At 41.1% G+C, this 21,025-nt stretch overlaps 2 protein-coding genes across 3 annotated transcripts; one reads left to right on the forward strand and one right to left on the reverse strand.

Moving 5' to 3' along the window:
- Positions 1–797: 797 nt before the first annotated feature.
- Positions 798–10,469, reverse strand: qtrt2 (queuine tRNA-ribosyltransferase accessory subunit 2). 2 transcript variants are annotated; one of them, XM_026364066.1, is made up of 8 exons: positions 9,782–10,469; positions 9,637–9,692; positions 8,234–8,310; positions 7,875–8,084; positions 6,792–6,991; positions 4,768–4,919; positions 1,703–1,814; positions 798–1,560 (listed from the first exon to the last, which is right to left on the reverse strand). In XM_026364066.1, exons 1-8 carry the CDS (start codon positions 9,997–9,999, stop codon positions 1,314–1,316), a joined length of 1,272 nt encoding a protein of 423 aa, XP_026219851.1. In that variant the 5' UTR covers positions 10,000–10,469; the 3' UTR covers positions 798–1,313. The 2 variants fall into 2 exon arrangements, with proteins under 2 accessions (XP_026219851.1, XP_026219850.1); XM_026364065.1 differs by having other exon boundaries at positions 4,750–4,919.
- A 164-nt stretch (positions 10,470–10,633) lies between these two features.
- On the forward strand, positions 10,634–20,302 carry ccdc191 (coiled-coil domain containing 191). Its single transcript, XM_026361320.1, has 17 exons — positions 10,634–10,915; positions 11,519–11,557; positions 11,795–11,930; positions 12,053–12,205; positions 12,502–12,680; positions 12,845–13,068; positions 13,654–13,801; positions 13,902–14,092; positions 14,281–14,530; positions 15,280–15,701; positions 16,405–16,502; positions 16,871–16,953; positions 17,062–17,163; positions 17,303–17,446; positions 18,680–18,832; positions 19,158–19,312; positions 20,019–20,302. Exons 1-17 carry the CDS (start codon positions 10,838–10,840, stop codon positions 20,158–20,160), a joined length of 2,697 nt encoding a protein of 898 aa, XP_026217105.1. The 5' UTR covers positions 10,634–10,837; the 3' UTR covers positions 20,161–20,302.
- The last annotated feature ends 723 nt before the right edge of the window (positions 20,303–21,025 follow it).

The raw sequence follows: 21,025 nt of genomic DNA on the forward strand, positions 1-21,025 counted from the left end.
AATATATCAAAGCAGTTGTTGGGGAAAAGAGGACAATAGCCATTCAGTACATTTTCTATTATTACCAGCTAATCTGGGGGATTGACTCTACAACCTTTTCCGCACTGTTATCCCACTACACCTTAAAATAAACAGTCTAGAGGTCACTGCTTGTTTTATCTTTTTCCCCACAGGCATTAATAAAGTTCCATCATACCAAAACCATTTCATGCTTTTTTTAAGGCACATCTGCACAGTTCCCACCAACTGACGACAGCAAATCCTCCAATCCACTTCTTTCTAATCGTTGATGTGGTTAGGGTAGCCCAGAAGTACAACAAAAATCCTCATTGCTGTGCCATAAATGCCACTCTCTCAGGCAGTGCCCTGTCCCCCACAGACAACTGCACGGTCTAGCAGTCAATTATTTCCCCTCACCTTCAAAAGCCTCCTTCCATCACTGCATAGGAGGCAGGACAAACTAATTTCTTTATCCATTCTCAGCAGCAGGAATAGCAGAGCTGTCGGCTCAAATGTCCCTGAGACCCACGAGGGACAACGATCAGAACATCTGCATGTTCAGGACAACATGGACATGGACATGTTTAATGCAACAATCCTAACCAGCGAGGTTAAAACCTCTCCAGTCAATCATCTCGTGTGTAGAAAAACGCATCTTATTAGAGGTATCCAACTGAAAAATTAAAAATATTGATTGAGCACATGAATTAATGACAAATGTTTATGATGATGAAGAGAGATCAATAAAAGGATGAAATGACAGTAAACCAGAGCCTCAAGGATATGATACACATGGCTTTTTATTGTACAACAGGACAAAAGTAGGATCTATTTTGGTCCAAATTTTTTTCCTGTAATAACTGGTCACACTTTTTAGTTTGTCCATCGTCCAGTGGTCCATGCTGCTGTGTGTGCAGCGATAAGGCTTCAGGCACATTGGGATTCAGTCATAGTCCATTATCCGTCCATTTCTTTCTATAAGCAAATTCATCTTGACCTCTCATTTCGTTTCTTTCCTCTTCAGTCACGTTACCCAGACTCCATCTCATGGCTATCTGGTCTGATCAATACAGGAGCTTAATGGGGGGTAGTTTTCCTGATGTGAAACTAGGACTCATGATTGTCTTTATCTGCTCTTTTCTCTCTTCACCCCCCTAACCCTGTCAAACAAGTGTGAGAGACATGACTTCAGCAACGTATGGAGTGAGTCGGTCTCAAGGTGCAGGGCAAGATAGAGGTTTGACTGACAGTCCACTGAGCCTGTAGAAGAGGAGCTAGAACAGTCCCTCTCCTATCTGTCTGATTTGTCCATATTACTCCTTTCTTTCTGTCTGTTCGCCCCGAAGTACCCGTCGCTTAAGGAGGTCGAGTTTGTCATTGGCTAGAGCTTCTCTCAGGGCGACAAAGAAGCCGTGATAATGGGCGGTGTTATGGATCATGAGCAGGACTCCGGCCAGCAGCTCATTGGTCACCAGCAGGTGGTGCACATATGCCCTCTGGTGGTTCCTACAGCAGTAGCAGCCACACCCGTCCACCAGTGGCCTGAAGTCGTCCTGGTACCTGGGTAGAAGTTCAAATAGAGGACACTTCATGAAAAGGTCCTAAATGTAAATCAGGTGTTTAACAAGTACATTAAAGCAAAGCTTCTGCAAGAACCACTGCTTATTAAACCCTTCGGGATCTTATAAGAGATGCTACAAACCTCTTGTCTTTAAGGTTGATCTCAAAGCATGTCATCTGTGTTTGATCATTAAGATTTAGATCTCCGTTCTGTTGCATGTCCCCCGCTGTGTCCTCTTCATTTAGCTCCAGCACTGTCGAAACATGCACACACCTCATTAAGGCCAACACACCACAAACTACCCTATATACAGAAGGGCGGCGCTCAGCCAGCAGCAAAATTCTGCCCGACAGCAATAATCAAATGCAACACATGATGTAGTTTGACCCCTATTAAACACTACTGTGTCCCATTATCTTCACCATTATAATATAATTACTTAGTGGCTATGTTCTGACTACCAACACCTGTTTTACACAGATGGTTGTTTGACTGCAAGGTGACTTCAGTTAATGTAATGATAATGTAGAAGAGAGCTAACGATGACTGGTCTGTTTATCAAGAGGGTGACTGTTCACAGGAGGACATGCCAAGCTGGCCAACCAGTTCCACACAGAGTTGTAAGGAAGATGTAAATGAGAGTGAGGAAGGAAAGAGAAAAATAATGCCAATGCATATTATTAAAGATAAAGAAAGGCAACGACTGAGCAAAATGGATTTAGCAGAAACAGACAGGTGAAGTTCAGGACAAAAAAAGTGTGTAAACAAAGCATTTAAAGAGAAATTTTATGCGGGGGATTGGTACGGAGCTTATGGTGGAGTGATAAGCATGAGAATAAAAGAGACAAAATGAGGCTTGACCAAATCTAATAAGATATAAAGAAGGCAGAAGTAACTTGTGCTGAAAAGCAATTTTACCGTACGAAGGCTGAGAGAAGTAACTACAGAGAGTGAAGTTGAGAAGAAAGGGTTTAAAGTTTAAAGAACATTCAGCCAAGGCGTAAAACACTGGCGTGAAACTGTGATTTCATGCCTAACCAAACAGCACTAAAACATTTTGGATCCTCAATGTTTTGAGATCTAAAGGCTGCAGAAAAGATGCGTCCACAAATTCAGTATACCAGAAGTTTATTTAAACTTAGCAAGTTTAGTTTATCTGGTTTTATCTGTTATTTCAATTGTTGTCAATGATGTTTGAGGATCAAACTGCTTTAGCTAAGGCTAGCTCGCCTGCTGCACTTTGGCTTTCACATCAGTTTTGAAGATCTTGTATGTTTTTCATCCAAATATCTGCCTAGTGCATAATTTTAAATTATTTTTTTTATTTTATTGAACCTTTATTTAACTAGCAATCCTTCTGTGGACAAAGTGCAATAAGCTGAGAAAATAAAGACTAAATGAATTAATGAATGTTGAAGAGAGAGATGATCTAAAAATGGAGAGGGGGAGTGAAAAAAGAGGGGAGGGCAAGAAGGAAGGAAGGAAGGAAGCGGGTGAATTAGCATATGGTTTGCCGTGTCAAAAAGGACTTTAACTTCCCACCTTTCCACCCTCCGCCCCCATGGGTCTTTATAATTGGCTGAGGGGGGAATTAGATTTTCTGTTCAGGTTTGAGTCTCACCTCCACTGAACTCCATTACACTCCCTGTGCAGAATCGATTAGTGCTGTCTCACACTAGATGCTGCTGGATACCAAACTTCACTCTGTCTGTCAGCCGAGTTTAACACAACTTTTTAATGAAGCACAAAGTCTGCAGCTGCTCGAGTCGGTACTTTTCCAGAGCTCTTGTCATAACACTTTTATTAACCCTCAACACTTACTGTAATATTTGGAGTTTTTCACTTGGGACAATAACCACAACAACCAGACTGAACTTAATCATTACTTTACTGTGGCTGCTATGAGGTACACCATTGATTTCATTTCACCAGCAGGATTTCTCTTTACCCAATTATATCAATGGACAGAGAGAATAACAACCATGTGACCTCCACATGCACATAAAGATACTTCTAAAAGTTAGACAAAGGGTTGTTCATTTACTTGAGACACTTGTCTTTATACTGAACAATTTATTGTGATTATTCAGTTTATTGATCTGATTAAAGATGGTGCAATTACAGAAAATTGTCTTACTCTCCACTATGAGATAAGTGCCCCATTATACTAAGTCCAAGACCAAGAGCATTAACTATGTATGCATTTTCAACTCAGCATCACAGGCTCCTCCTATGGAAATTAACATAATGCTGTTCAGCTCATTACTGGAAACCTTTAATCATCTTTTCAGTGCATTAATCAGGTAACCACAACTCTGTACTATTAAAAACATCAAAGTATTGCTCATTAAATGTTTATAAGTCTGTGTCCATGACATTTCAGCTTACTTACAACAGGAACTCCTTTTATAATTGCTTAGTCCTCACATCTCTTGTGCATAGAAATCACGATAAGTGAACTGTCAACCTCTCACCGCTCACACAGTGTAGGCTCATAAAGAGAATGATATTTTTTCTTTCTATCTTTTTAGAGCAATTTCCTTCAGCACATCTGCAACTTGTGGTTTTTTGTAAGGTTGCTTTACATGAAAGGTCATTTGGTTTGACAGGTAAATTGTGAAAATAAGTGTCTCACTTCAGCCTTTTTCTCATCTTTCTTACCTGTTTAAATTAAGTTGTAATTGTAATTAAACCTCTGCATGCTATGGTTTGAATGCTACATGTCCGAAAATGCAATGACAGTTACATGTGTCATGGTCTGAGAAGAGCATGAAAGCAATTCTTCTACAAAGAATATCAGCACTGCAGAGCACGAAACAGTGCATTTATAATGGGAAATAGGGAAGCTGATGCTACTTAAATGGGAATGTTAGAGCAGCTGAGAGTAACAAGCTTGATCCACATCTCATATGCTCTATGCATCTTTCAACATCAAAATGAGGCTCAAGTAAGAAGGAATGAAAGAAAAAATGATGATTAAAATAGGCTGTTTTATTAATGGACTTTGGTACTATGAGACCACATATATAAATTAATAGATCAATACCTGCCTGTGCACCAAAACTCCCAATTAAATAAAACTGGCTTTCATGACTTTAGTTTAGCTTTGTATGAGATATTGCTTCAACTCCTAAAAGATGTAACTTCAGTTGTACTACAACTACTGTAACTACAGCTATTTACCACACCTGTGGGGGGCGTGCTACCTGCGCGCTCTGGGTCTGGAGAGATGTCAAAGCTGAAGCTGAGAGCGCAGCCTCGCTCTGTCACCTGGAATGGGAAGAAACTCTCAAACAGATCCACACCAGCCTCCACGCAGTCCAGCACCTCATCAGGTCGCCCTACACCCTGCAGCAGTCTGCAGAGAGTCAAGCAACAATTGCACACATTCAACAAACAACAACATACAAACAACAGAAAAGCCAAGCAAAAAGATGAGAATGAAATAAAAACTTAAAATTAATGTAACATGCATAAACATCTAGAACATGATACTGCTAGATAAGAAGCAAACACCAGCAGCCTTTCTCTCCCCTGTAACAACAACATGTGCACCCTTGTGCTTTCACTCGTCCCGGGCTTTCAGTGAACTGGCTGACTCCGACTCTCCGCCTGCAGGCATCAAGGTCAAGCCCAATTTAGCATTCGATAATGACTCCACTCCCCTTCCAGTAGGAAGCAGCATCTCCTAGCTGCCACAACAACCAGCGGGGACGGTATTCCAGATGAGCTTGTTTACGAGGAAAACTGTGAAGCTTGCAGGAGCTCAGGGTGACAGACAACTGCTCCTCACAAGTCCTCTCTCTCAAACTCGCCAATCTTATTAAGGTTAGTGTTGTAAGTTGATATGAACAATTATTAAATTGATTGTTTTGTTTATATAAAAGTACAAACCAAAATATAAAGGGTCTCTCATAAGCTACCAGACCCCAAGATGGTGTCTGAATGAATTGTATTTGTCTAACCAACAACAGGCCAACATTCAAAGAGTTATAAAAATAAAGTAGGTAAAAGAAGCTAATCTAGATCAGAGAAGGATGCATTTTAAATGTTGAAAGTTAAAAATTACAAAATGCAAATAAACTAAAAAGAAGGAATCAGCAAACAATGTTACAATATTGGACAAAGTGACCACAGACAGCAGCAAAGTGGACAAAGGTTTATGACAGAGATAATATCCTTTCAGCTCAAGCTGAGGTAATGACTGACGACAGACTGTGGAGCTGTTAGCAGAGCTGTTTTCATTTGTAATCAATCAAGCTGGATAATGAATTGATTGAGCAAATCCCACCAACTGGGCACGCTCGCTCACTGTTGTGCGCACAGACGGCCATAACCATAATTTTAACTACACTAAAATTAATTTACTAAACATCAAGAGAAATCAAATTAATGAATAATTTCCTAATATAACGAATGATTTGGTTAAATGGTAACTAGGGAAAACTGCTCAACTGTTTTGAGTCATGAGTAAAATCGGGGCTTCACATGCCGTGTTTTCTTCCTGTAAGCCATACAAAAACAAAAAACAAACATTTTTCTACTTCTAGCTACTCCATCGTGAGGATTTGCTGCTTTTCTTTGTTTTATAACAGAGTAAAGGCAAAGTTAAGCTTTAGTCAAACAGAACATGACATTCAAAGACTTGACTTTGAACGTCAGTGAATATTTTTCACTACATTCTGATGTTTCCCCCCAAGTAATTAATCAGGAAAATTTAGATTTTATTTTATTTATGACATATCAAAATCAAGACATTATGAATGATATTTCTCAGTAGGGATTGTACATTGTACACTGTACATTTAGGAAAATAAAGTTCTTTAAATGCAGAATTTATAGTTGAATCACCTGGTTTCTTTGGCACCTGTACCTGCCATGCTACCTAGGGATACATTTTGTATATAGAAATAATAAATAAAGACTGAATGAATGCATGATGAAAATAACCATCAGCGGTTGCCCTGCAGGTAAGTTGAACTGGTTTTTATCTGGATATAGGACATCTGCAGACTTGAGTTTAACCGATGAATAACTACAAAGCAAATCTTTCTTACTGATGTCCACACAATTCATAAAAGTTTGTTTTTCTTACCCACCCACTATCATTTAGTTGACTGTCCTTAGCAACTACTTTTCAACATTGAAGAAGGGTATTTAACTAGTGGGAGGTGGGTCCCTTTACACCAATCATAAATCTATTTCTCACAAAGTCAGGAGGGGCTCTGACCTGGGTTTGTCCTCAGGCAGCTCCTTGGTCACAGCAGAGGTGAGCTGAATCCTCAGGGCCTGGTCCATAGAGCCTGTCTGGAGGCCATCCAGGCAGAATCCATCCACGGGCCTCTTGGCTGTCTCTCTGGCTGAGCGTATCCTCTCCTCCAGAATATCTCCTCCTTCCACCACTCCGAACACCTCCACTCCCTCCAGCTCCTGAAAATGGCAGTTTAGTGATTAAACAGCTAAAAGATGAGAGAGAGAGGAGCACGAAAAGGAGGAAGAAAGAACGAAAATGTACACTAAAACTCCAAAAACATTGATACTAAACAGAATAGAGCTCATTATTCATACACACACACGTGTGAAAATTTCCTCCATTGCGAAAATAACAAAAGGTTTAATTTTTCACAGGGCCTGTCTGGATTTTGATGACTCCACGCAAAGTTGAGGAGGAAAGACAAAGTAGAGGGTGGAGAGTGGCGGCAACCAAGCAGCTCCCTCCGCACAATGTTGATGTCAATAATAACCTGCAATATGCTGTCGCTTCTGATTGACTCTATGCTTGACATATTTTTATACAGTCATCGTCCCAGGGAAAATATGTTTTGTCATTAGGCAATGAAACACTCAAACACATCACAGCAGCCTTAAGCAAAGACATATGGTTAAAAAAAGCAGCTATCTAAGACAACTTGAGTTACAAATATTTAATCTCATCTGAAGTAGAACTTTGTAAAGGCGTCATATTTAGAACAGATCTGCATATGAAACTGTCTCAAGCAGGCATGAAATCACGTAGCATTTCACCACTTTTAAAAGAAAGGAAAGCAGGTAATATTCATAATTCATTAGTCATGCCTGACCCTGAGCCCCCTGCATGCCTCCTAATAATGTTAGTTGTCACTAATAATGTATTCCTGCTATCCTTGCTGTTTCCAGCCGTGGCAGAGTTGCCTAGCAGCTCTGTGACAACAAAATTACCAAACATCCATCCTTGTCTTCTGTTCTCACGCCATGCATAACTGATTCAATAACAGAGTTATAAAATATAAGAGAGCTGCTGTGTGTGTTTAGTGAGTGTTTATTGTGTATGCACCTTTGAGTTCTGGTGTGCCAGCAGACACTCGTCCAAGTGAGCCAGAGTTCGATCCACCGACTTTCTGACCCGTTTGCGAGAGGTGTTGCTCTGCCACGTCTCCCCATCTGCCATGCTCTGGTACCAGTCTGGCTGCACACTCTTCTGGAGAGCCATGAACTTGGCCACTGTCAGCTCTATCCGACCACCACTTCCCCACACTGACACCGTCTAACCACAGGACAACACAGGTGGTGCTATGGTTATACTAGAACAGAGTTTAAAAGGACTGCACACGTGAATAATATCTGAGTCTCAAACTTAAAGACGTCAAATCCCAAAACTCTGACATTAGTCCATTCGTGGAAGTTCACTCTCACCTTGTTGGTAGTATAACCAGTTGGGCAAGGGGCTGCAGGGTCGTGAAGCGAGCAGTACAACACAGTGTCATGAAGCCCTGCAAAACCAGACGGGCTGCAGTTAGCAAAGTCTACACACCAAACAAGGTAACGGAGCAAGACGCTTCATTAATGCATGTTAATGTGACACCTCTGAGTGTGGAGAAACAAATGAGGTGCAGCTTTATCAGAAAACCCAGCTGCAGGAGAAAAGAAACAAAAGCATTAATTGCAGTAAATGCTGTTTTTTTTCCTAATTATTAAATCAACGCTCTTTTGAGAGAGACTTTTTGAGACCGCACTGTAGCAATCGCCTGACAGCTTAAAAGTGACACTACAGTGATTACATTTCCAATTTCTAATTTAGTTGCCTGAAGCTGGGTAAAGCTCAGCACCACAGCTACTGTCGCACAGCACAGCCAAACGAGGTCAATGTTCTGGGGTATCTATATAAATATTACCCAGAAGAGCACTATTTTTCAGTCAGGCACATGGAGCTAATCAGCTTTTCAATACTAAACTATACATTTAGAAGCACCCCAATTTGCTCCAGTCTTTCTAATTTAGCCAGTGGAAATAATGTTCATATACCCTGAGCACTACAGTGTAAATGTACCCATCAAGAATGCGTGACATTCACATCAATCAGCGAGTCACACCAGTACAGGATTTTTGAACCTGGCAGAGGTTCCTCTGAAGTGGTTGTTGTTTGAAAATGTCAACCACAGTGGAGCAGAACAGCAACAAGGTGAATTTAAAATAGTTACAACCAGTGCCTTTCCACCTCTAGATTATCACAATCTCTGAATTATCTGATGAAGAGATTCAGAACAAATTTGACATATTGGTAATAAATGACTACCGAAACTAGTTCAGTCAATGAAAGAAACACTGCACGTGCTGTGCTGTTCCCAAGGTCAACAAGAAACTTCCAATCTCAAAATAAAACACATTAATATGAACACACTTTCTTTAAAATTGTATTTCTCCATTCAGTGCCTATGGCTGTCATATGACATACAGTATTCTGATACTATGACATTATTCTCACAGTGTGGAAGAATTTACATCATCAGATCTACACTTTATGTTGTGTGTATCTGTCTGTTTACTTTGGTGCCTTCGTTTAATAGCTGTAAATGAAGCTCTACATTAAAATTTATATCATTAATATCAATGCAATGCTTCTTGATTTGCAGTTAGTTTAAAGGTGAAGACAGATTAAGCTGTAATCAATACTGAATACATTTGAATACATTGGAATAGAATTAGATGTTATCATAATTTGTGTCTAATCAATTATGTTTGGTATGATTTAATTCACTTAATCTATCTCATCTCTTCCGATTACTCTCTATAAGAACAGAGAAAATGTAGATTTGTACCTGCAAACTTCCTGAATCCATCCTTAAACTCTTCCAACACTTCCTGGTGTTCTGCTCTGGAGGAGGAAAGTGATGAAGATGCAAATCAGATTTCAGAAAGACTTAAATGTGTGTGTGTGGCTGTCTATGATATATGTTATCTTACATATTGGACAGGGTGACTTGGCTGACACGGGGTAGTTTGCTCAGGGTGTGCAGTGTGTCCTGGGTTAGGTGGGGCACTGTGCCAAAGGGAGTGTACAGCAGACACCCCGGGACCTCCAGGGAGTGTTGTCCCGTCCTGCCGAGTCCCTTCAGGACACCCAGCCGAACTCTTCCCTGAATCACCCGGGACAACTCCAGCTTCATCCTGCTGCCAGCCATATGTGGTGTGGTGAAATGTGTCGCAAATATAACTACACCACAGTATGTAATCGAATATAATGGTAGCTTGGTCTGAATGTAAGCTAACGACAAATACAACTAGCGACTGTAACAGAGCGTGGGATTTAGCCACGTAGCTAACTAGCAGTCAACTCACGTGTTACCACTTCGTATAAGCCTTCATCTAGTTAAGACGTTTAGACAGATACTGCTCTTAAAAGACACGTTATTTAGGAGGACGTACTCATTTACAGATACTAGTTTAAATTATATGTGATGATTAATCTGAGAGCGTCTTTTTTACGCTTTCCACTCAAGCTCGCGTCAGGAACTACAAGTCGTGGAAATATGGCGTCATCATCGGCGCGTCGGCAATTAGAAAACTACAAAATAACATTCTGCCGCCTCTGTTTAAAAAAAACCTTTATATAGTATATCGTGTTGTGTCTACACATTAAAACCCGCGTTTATCGGTTTAGTTTAATTTCAACTCACATTTTTCTGCCGTGTAAACACTGTTGTCACTCGCTTATGCAGTCGAACGCAGTTGCTATGGTTACCAGAGAGACGCCTGAATCCCAAACAGAGACTCTGGGAAACGTAGTCCTGAAATGCTTTTATGCAGCGATAATTAGCCTATTCAATTGGTTCGTCTACTACATTACCCAGAACCCCGTGTGATCCAAATTGATGGCAGTGTTGTGTACAGTTTTAGCGTTTTCCTCGTCCTGCCTTTTGAACACAGTTTGGTGATATAGTTTTCTAATAGCTGATCAACGTAATGCTGATTGTGACTGAATTATAATAGCTGCTTTAAAGGTTTACAAGGAAACAGATTATGACGTTCCCAAGTCACGATCCTCGCCTGTTTCGGTGGAAGACGCACGTAAACAGCAAAGTTACATCTGCAGGAAAGGTAAATCTAGTTGTTCAATTGATATTAAACCAAGATAAATACAGTTTTTATGTAGTTTTCTTTTGGATTTTACTCCTGGGATAACAAAATTCAGCTTCGGTTACCATCTCTAGATAACCCACGCCAAATCGGTCTATTTTCACTTTTTAAACCTTGTCTCCAGGACTATTAGATGCCCTAAAGTGGTAAAACACAACTTTAAACGTGTCATATTGTGTTAGTGAATGTGTGAGAAGCACACAAGTATTAATGTATGGACCGATGGTTAAGAAATGTCACAAAGATGACATTTCTCAGATACTCACATGCCTACAGCCTGAGATAGCTGAATTGCTGCTAGTGCAGCACTGACTTTTGGATGTCTGGAAAATTGCTCTGAAGGTATCTGCTGATTAAAGGCCTGTGAAATAATCCGCAAACACCAGACACCATCAGGCTCTATAGCCTCAATTTGCACCCCTGCAGCTCAAGGTGTCGGTTGTCTTATCTAGGCCTTTTCAAGATGGAGGAGGTGACACTGAGACAGGCATTTTCATGGACCCCTTGGTCTCCCTTACAAACAGTATCAATTTACACTTGAATTTATTTTTCTTTCAATAACAGATGCATGTGAAGAATGGAGATATCAATCAGTGGAGAAAGGTGAGAAGAGCTTGTGGTTGTGCCGCTCTGTGTCTGTATTGTTATGATTCAGGTTTTTATACATTGAACATTTATAATCTTTAGTTGTTGGACTGGGACCAAACCAAACAGTCAATCTGAATCTGTAGATGCAGCTTTGGACTGTGTTTCCTAATACTTATAGACTATGAAATCAATTGATAATTTTAAAAGGTTCTTTTCATTCCTTAATTTATTTGTTGATTTTCTTTCCCTCAGCGAGTGGAGAAGGCTTCAGAGTTTGCTGTGTCTGAAGTCTTCCCCCACAAGAAACCTCATTCAGGAACCAGCAATATAGCCGTAGCATTACAAAGCTCTGACCAGTTAAGGGATCACGATGATGCTTACAGTGAAGGTAGGTCAGCTCATCAAAACATAATAGAGGTCTCTCCAGAGAAGTATTACCCATAGTAATAGAGAACTGTGGCTGTGTAGAACTAGGCCGAACATTGATATTTAGGTTGTTGCTACTTGCAGCTCAAGCTCTTCTCAGCGATTGGCTGAGCAGTAAATTGCGGTTAGAGCTGGAAATGGAGGAGGAAGATGACCTGATATGCACAGCTGAGAGGAAAAGCCCTCCTGCACTGGCTGGATCTCAGCCTGCCTGCTTAACCTATGACAACTTTGATGGTAAGAAAACTATCATCCAGACAGTGAATATAGTTAAATGACCTACTACTTGCAGAACAATCAAAATACCAGTTTTCACAAAGCAATACTTCTCATATGCATGTGCTGATTCTCTATATGCGCATTTATTTTCAAATTGTGGTGAAGTCAACTTTCTCTCCAGGGGCTTCCTGGAATTGACCTAAAAACTTCTGTTGCATTATTTAACAGTAATTACGCACCAATGTTTTCAAGTTAATGAGATAAAACATATAAAATAACTTTTAAAAACTCATCAGTTGTGATATAATACTTAGATCTCTACAACTGCCTGACTGAGGAAGAAGAGCACAGCGCTGTTAACAGCTTCCTACAAGACCTAATGGAGCAAGAGGTGTTGGACTCTGGGATGATGGAGGAACTTGCTCTTGATGTTGGACAAGCGAGGAAGAAGTTCAGAAACCCAACCCTGACCATGGAAGCACGGCATCAGCAGGTATGTGACCAAAGTGCGTCTCAACTTCTTCAAGCTGCATAAGAGATCTGAGTGGTGTGGGATGGAAAACTGTCACCGTACATAGCCCTGAGCGAATGAGCTGGAACGATGAGCTCCTAAGTCGTGTTCTCAATTACACTAATTGCTACTGATTGCCTCTGAAGGTGCGAGAGAACAGGGCCCGGCGGGAGGCCGAGAGGCAGAGGCAGCAGAGAGAGAGGGTGTCTCAGCTGGGTGCCAGAGAGGAGGCAAAGAGGAGGGAGCATGAGGAGGAGGCGAGGAAGAAGCAGGAGGCACGTAGACAGGAGGAGCTAGTGCAGCAAGAGATGGTGAGACTGCGACGTCAGATGGAGGAGAGAAAAACCTTGGAACAGCTGGTTAGAAAGAGGTATGGTCTGTCCAGAAACAATGTCCCTATATCAGAACTGTGTGTGATCCTGTCCGCATCATCATCCTATAGTGGATGGAACTGATTAATGATAACTTGGTGATGAGCAGGATCCCTGACCCTTCCCTGTGGGAGGCAAATAAGCCTTTGACCAACACGATGAGACTGTTGTTGTGTAAGCAGCTCTCACCATGTGTGTACTGGTAATGGTCTTTGTTCACCACAACTGAAAATGTGCCTCAAGGAAACTTTCATTATGAACATAATTTGCTAAAAGCAATTAACAGAATGTCAAAACATGTGGTTGATAAAGTTTCTTAAGTTCTGAAAATCTAGCTCAGTGTCAGAATTGACAGTTTGCAGGGCATTACAAACTTCAAGAAAAACAACCACATTGCAGGACAGGTATGGAATTTTTTTTTGCACTGGATCAGTTAAGTGACAGAGAATTAATATAGTTAATTTAACTATATCAATGCAGGTTAAAGCCTTAATATTAAGGATGTTTACTTCAACCCGTGCTGTAATTTTTCATTGGGGCTAAGATATGGTAGACTAAGTGGTAGCTGGATGTTTATTTTACAGGGAAAGGGAGAGAGGGGAAGCACAGAGGGCAGCCAGGAACCTTCAATCAGCTCCAACACTTACCACAAAGCAGAAGCAGCAGCATGTCACAGATAAACTGCATAAAGACCAGAAACTTCAAACCAAGGTTCACATGAGCAACCTCAAGGTTGGTTCTTATGTGCTTGTGGGTGAATTTGCACGAGTGTACAGCAAATGTAAAAGTGTTGAAGATGACTCCTGCACTTTTGTTTGTGCCCATGTTTCAGTGTTTGCAGAGGCATTTTTCTGGATGGTATTCAGTGGTGTTGGACAGAAGGATACGTTTGGGCAAGGTCATGGCCCTCTGTGACTGGAAGATGAAGTTGAGAGCATGGCGTGTGTGGCGAGCAGTGGTGTGGGCTGCACAAAAGCAGCGAGAGGTTGCGAGAGCAGAGGAGGAGCTACGGGCTGAACGCAGGCAAGAGCCAAAGCGAATACATGCTTAAGGATCTTGTTATCCTGCCTTTTTCCACAAATAACACAATGTAAAATATGAGCTAGATTTCAAATTAGACTATTAATCAGCAGGATCTTTATAGGACACTAACATTTATATCCATTTACCCCAGATTATTTCCGAGTAATGACATCTGACACTTCCTTCAGACAATGCCAGGTGGCTGTGGAGAGTGACCGAAAGCGGTTGCTACGGCGATATCTGAATGAATGGCAGCTATGGTGTCGGATGGAGAGGGAACAACGAGAGCTTTTGGCCCAGCAGCAGGAAACCCGGCGCAAGATGGCTGCCTTAATCAATGCTGCATTAACAGGCAACCTCCAGGCTACAGAAACCCCAGTTTCTCAGCCAATAATGGCTCCACCTGAGGCTCCTAAACTAACGGAGGCCGCGGGGAAGGTGAGAGGTGCATGCACAAATCCTCATATCATCAGCAACAATGCACAGGGATTAATTCAAATCCTGACAAACTGATAAATCATTTTTAGGGTGACTTAAATATTAACACACTGAGCAAAATCATGACTGAAACATCAGGTCTACCCCTGAGAGGTAAAGCTAAAGGCCTGAATACTGAGGCGATAAACAATTTTGGGGTCTAAACTGAATTAAAAATGTTGTCTTTGCATGATTGTCCCACAAACTTCTTCTTATACAGTACATCAGCCAGGAACATTTGGAAACTTTGATGAAATTTTCATAACTCTGGAGAGTGAGAGAGAATGAAACGAAGGAGTGGTGTAAATATAGTTAGAATCATGTCCTAGTGTTACATTAAGATTACTATTGCAATAACACATCATCAGTAGAGTAAAACCAACCACAATGGTCTACATGACGGTGAGGCATAGAGCAGATGGAAAGAAGGCTTAAAGAATGAATGACAGACCTATATGAACATAAGAGTTGCAGAAAAGTGAATGGCGGAAACAGAGCAGGAGATGAAGTCAGAGTTGCAGAGTGGGTCAGTATAGAGGTCATATTTCATCAGATTTAGCTGTTTATATATCAAGATTCCTTTAACTCAATAATAATATAATTGCCCTGAGACAACAGGAGTGTGATTGTGTGTCTGTTCTACCCCCTCAAGCACTTAAGAAGGGAAACAGCAGTGTTTGATTTTCTCTCTTCTGTTTTGTTCTCTTTAGGAAGGTCACCGTGAATCAGGCAATTTAAACCCTGACACCTCTACACTACATCAGATTAAGACCGCAGTGGGTGCTGTGACTCAGCCCACTCAGCCGTGGCAGGTGACCCAAAGACATGTAGCACCGACTGCTGCTGAGCTCCACAAGGCATGGCAGACAGGTGAAGGCGGCGGCTTCAAATGTTCCAAACACTCTGCGTCACCTGGCCAAAGGTTTGAAAACAGACATGCTGTTCAGCAGCAGATCATCGCACAGCAGAGGAAACTGCTGAAGGAACAGCAAGAGCAAATTGCAAGGCTGAAAGAGGAGCAGAGCATGATGGGATTAGAGCTGGAGATGGAGAAAACTGCACAGCTTTCCCAGTTATCAATCCGCAAAGGCTCGAGACCAAAGAGCCATAACATTAATCCCACAGAGCAGAGGTAGGCTCACTGCACGTCACTAAAATGTAAGGCATACAGGCCCACAGTGTGGCATATTGGAAAGTGCATGGAAATGTAATGTGTGAGTAGCCTGAGTCGTGTTATAAGTAAAACTGTCTCCACACAGTTCACTTCTCTTTTTACAATAGAGACTAATGGCAAAACTACTTGGCAGGTTGATGTCTGCCACCTCACAGCTAAATGTGTGATGTTGAAAGTAGTTTCTTTTTTCAGAAATAATGCTCTTTTTACTTATTGTTCTTATGAGCTGCAGCAGGAAAAAAAACAATAAAAGCAATAAAAGCCATTATCTACTAATAGTTCAATTTATGAAATTTAAGTGATACATGAGTAGATATGAGGAGACACTTATCGGTTACATGCAGATTATAAAGCTTAGAGAGAACGAACGAGAGACTGTGTAAAAATTCATATACAGTACAGTTATCTGTCACCGTGACTACAGATGAAATATGTCTCCCAACAAGTCTACACTAACTTGAACAGACTTTTAAAACGTTATATGAATAAAACCAACACATTTTTAGATATATGGACAATCAGATGTACATTTGGGTGAGTTTGCCTGTAGTCGATACCTGTCTGACTAAAATTTCCTGGGGACAGATCAGGAAGATGTGAATGTGCAGACAGATTTATGACATGCCTTTGTTTTCTATGCTTCTGGCGGTGATTGTTACAGTTGCAGGGCAGAGAGAGTTGCTGGAGAACCTGACAGTCTGTGTACACCTCCGAGGAAGGCTGTCACACAGCAGACATGCCCCCATCCAATCATCACGGGTCAGTGTACAAATTCCTTCACTCTAGAAGCTTAATAGCAGAGATTGAAAGACACAACATCACATACACGCCTGAACATAATCCACAGATAGCCATATATCTTCTTCCATACTGGTGGCACAACAGTGCTGTGACTGTTCGGTTATGAAAATTGCCTGACCCTTAGTGACATGTATGGAGATATTACTCTCTCACACATAAAAGCCCACACTGGGTGTACTACCCATTACCCAGCAGTAGTGCTCATGTTTACCTAGACTTCCAGTTAGAGTACTTGTTCACAATATTAGGGGTGACACATACATAAACATGCACACATCCACAACACCACCTCAAGCTCAGCTCACCCTTTTTCCCTTTCTCTGAAGCTATGGAGGCCCGTGCACGTCAACGTGCAGAAAGAAGAAAGGAAATAGAGGAACTCAAGAGAAAGAAGGAGGAGGAAAAGCTGGTGAGAGTCATGTTGCCATGTTGTGGACCACCGAACCGCTCGGTTAAATAATAGAAAGTTGTAATTGTGTTAAAACCGTACATTTAACTAAAGAGGCCAACTTTTCAGGCTGAGATGAAAGCCGCTGAAGAACAGAGAAGGAGGGAAGAGGAGGAAGAGAAACGCAAAGCAGCAGAAAAGAAGAGGGAGGAAAAAAGGCAGGAAAGAGAGGTGAGATGTGTTTCATATTTTATGTGACAATACTTGAAGCAGTCCTCCCCTGTGAATAACATTGAGTGATGTAGCAGGACTGCGCTCTTATGATGCATTGCAGAATATTAAAACAGTGCCGCCTTCTTTGTGTGTGCAGAGGGAAGAAGAAAAACAGAGGCAACAGAAAAAGCAACAGGATTTCCTGAAACTGGCCCGACAACACTATCACAGAAGCTTGTTGCTGCGACGAGGCCTGGCGCCATGGAAACGCCTCATTCAGCTCAGACAAGTCAATATACAGGTAAATCACATGTGAAGCACAGAAGAGCATGTTATAAACCTTAGTTAGACAGAAAAGGGTGCAAGTGTTTCGATATCACACACATGATTAGAACAGAATTACAATGAAATTTTGATGTCCAAAAGGGGACTGTGACAAAACAATGCCATGCCATAAATAATAAAAAGCCTCACTAGTTATACACACACAGCACATGCAACAATGTGCTTGCAAACAACAGTCTATTTAATCTGTTGTGTAATTCACTAATAGCAAATGTTTTGTAGCGCTTTGACCACAGGTGGAAAAAAAAAAGATTTCCAATTTTCTCCTAAAACATAAAATAATTTTCCTTTTGCTCTGAAGAAATTTGAAAGGGCCGATTAATTTTAGCAATACGCCAATAAAGATTGGCGTGCTTACTTCTTTCTGTCTTAACTACTGAGCTGCAATCACCTGCACTAAAGAGGTAGAACATTGCAGTTAAATCAAAACAGTGAAAACACTTTTTAAATTAGTAGTAACACTATTAAAACTTTCTTAGTCATAACAGAATCTTTTATTGTTCTCCTGTTTATGTATTTTGCCTCTGTGATTTCTCTTTTATTTATTATCTTTTTTTTTTTTTTTGGAGTGATTTCTTTTCTATTATAACTGTGTGTCCCTGGTTGGGAAGTACATGAATGCAGATTTTTCAGAAGTGCTGTATAGAATGTATTATTATAAAGTACCACAAAGCACGCACTGCGTATCTATGGGCAACGTACCCTAACACATTTAATGTATCGATAACTGTGAGGCATGAGCAAACTGTTCTGTTAAAAATAGTCACTCTGCAGCAAAAAAAAACAAAAAAACAAAAAACACTCCAAGCCAAAGGCAAAGCTACAAAACACACATATATTCACCAGCCAACCACACACTAAAAGCCCGAACACACACACCAAACATGGCGAGGGGAAAATGGCCAAACAAAAAAACAATGATGTAACTCTGTATCTACAGTATTTTCCCTTGACAATATAATAATTTAATCTTCCAAATGTTCATGTTTTTGCACAGCATCACAACTAATTTAGAAAATATTATGTATGCATGTTGTTTCCCACAAGTTATCCTTTTTCTTAGATGTTGAACTCAGAGACGAGTGTTTCATCTTTTCACGCAACCCTATTGTTTCTACCTTGCACATATGATAGAGGTTAGATGCATTCATCAGCATGCATCTGCGCTTTGCTTTTCAATCCCTGCCAGCTGGCCGAGAGTCACCACAATCTCATCCTCCTGAGGCGTTGCACGCAAGGCTGGCAGCAATCAGCAAGAGAGTCTGCGTCTGAGAAAAAGGCTTCTGCTGACCAACTGCACCAGCACTTTTTGCTTCGGAGGAGTTTAAGCTGCTGGAAAAGGGTGTGTATGCACCTGCACGCAAATACGCACACACATACGCAAACAAAATAACTCAATGAGAATTTCAGTCGCCCGTGACTTGGGGCAACACTTTTTTCCTAATCTTCTCTTCTAGCTGCATTTAAAAAAAAATCTAATTATTGTTGAATCCAGAGCCACTCTCATCATTCAAACTTACAGAGTAACCTGAATTGTGCATTTTATTGCTGAATAACAGTTGAATGCCAATCATCAAATTTAAAAGCAAGATAAATCTTTTGTATTTTATTTCAGATCAATAATACACTTGTAGTATGCCTCTCTAATTGAGTGCTGTCTGTTACAGCTGAAAGACTGGCGTATGATTCAGGAGGAGCGAGCTGAGCGTTTTTATCGTTCCCACACTCTGAGAAGGTTTCTGATGGCACTAGTGGACCATGTGACCGAGGAGAAACTGGTGGGGTGGGACCATCTGGAGCTGGCTCAGGAGCACAATAAGAGGTCTGCTGACTTTTTCATATGTTCACTCTATGAATGCGAATGCGAATGCGAATTCACTGTATGGACTCGTCCAGATAAGATAAAATACAGCAGTTGCTGCAATAGTTCTTCTCCTTCCTACCGAATGTCCTGCTGCTATTAATTTAGTGTAATAGTTCTATTGCCATTTTAGCAGCTCTGTACTTATTAGGTACAGCAGTGCATTTATCTACATGCTCATGTCAGCATTCCAACATGCTCATATGGATAATGCTGATGTTCACCATGTACAGTGTGGTGCAGGGCTGAACAATTAATTATTTTAAATCATTCTCACAGTTTAACAGATGTACAAACCACAATGCCGCAAAATAACCTGTAAGTTATTTTAACAGTTTTTTTTTAAACTACTGTGTTGGTCGGCACCTACCAGCCAGCAGGCACCACTGAGCGAAGTGCTTATGATTTAAAACACCCAGAACTTACTCAGGTGATAGCCGGGTTTATAGGGAATAACTACACTACAATCACTATAGCATACCCTGTAGAAAAAAAAAAAAACATGCATATAAAATTCCCACTGGCTGCCCAGCTGCCATTGTCAATGAGCCCCCAGTTACATCATGTAAAAACCCATCAGGTGTTGTCAACCCAGAGGTGCCGATAATTCAGTTTCTTATTGCTCACTCTCTCTGTTCCTGTCTGTCTCCATCTGCCTGCACTTCAGACGGATGTTGCAGCGATGTTTCCTGACCTGGAGGCAGCTTCCCTGTCTTCTACGCAAGGAAAGAGAAAGAGAGGAGCGGCGGGAGAAGCTAGGACGGAAAGTAACTGAGGTTCTGCCTGATTTCTGCTCAAATCCACTGTGAAATCCTGAGAAGAAACCATCACTGCAGGAGATAAACTGCATACCCACACAGAGGAGACACAAATGTCTAAACTCTGGAAGAGGACACATGCCATAAGAAAGTGAATACATATGTACATGTCTTTTTTTACATTAATTTAATAAATAAATGCAATCATTAATTATGTTTAATGCAAAGGCAGTCTGAGGAACTTTAATTAGACTGATTATCTGATGTTTCATTAATCTCTGATGTTGGTGAAGATTCTCAGTCATCCAGGTAAAGTTATCTGGAAGTTCAGTCATAGCAACTGGACTTCCTTCTTGGTAAGTTAGCTACTCATCCAAGGAGCTACTTCAGCCTGAAGATAGTTTCATGCACCATGGGTTCCCTGGTGTCACCCATTGTAGCCAAATTGTACATGAAAAAAGTGGAGAAGCAAGCTCTCAACTCCTTCCCAGAGACAACAACCCACTAGTCGGAACAGTCAGAGTCCAGGTACAACGTAAAAACCTGGACATTCCTTACAGGGCTGGAGTCTCTGAGAAGCTGAAAAGGATATTTTGAAAACACTGTATACATATGCAGTTCAAAACCACCTACATACTCAGACAACGACTCATCCACTCTAAAGACTGGACTTCAAAAGAAAAGATGAGCAATATAGTGTATGAGGTCCAGTGCAGTTGAGAATGCTCTGAGCTGTACGTTGGAGAAACCAAACAGCCGCTACACAGGAGGATGGCACAGGACAGGAGGAGTAACAAGCTCAGGACCTGAATCAGCTGTGTATGGTGCCTACAGCAAAGGACACTCATTTGATGAGAGGATGTCCACATATTGGACAGAGAAGACAAGTGGCTTGAGAGAGGAGAGAGGTGAGAAG

This window comes from Anabas testudineus, chromosome 2 (assembly GCF_900324465.2).
Source record: "Anabas testudineus chromosome 2, fAnaTes1.2, whole genome shotgun sequence".
NCBI classification, from domain to species: Eukaryota; Metazoa; Chordata; class Actinopteri; order Anabantiformes; family Anabantidae; genus Anabas; species Anabas testudineus.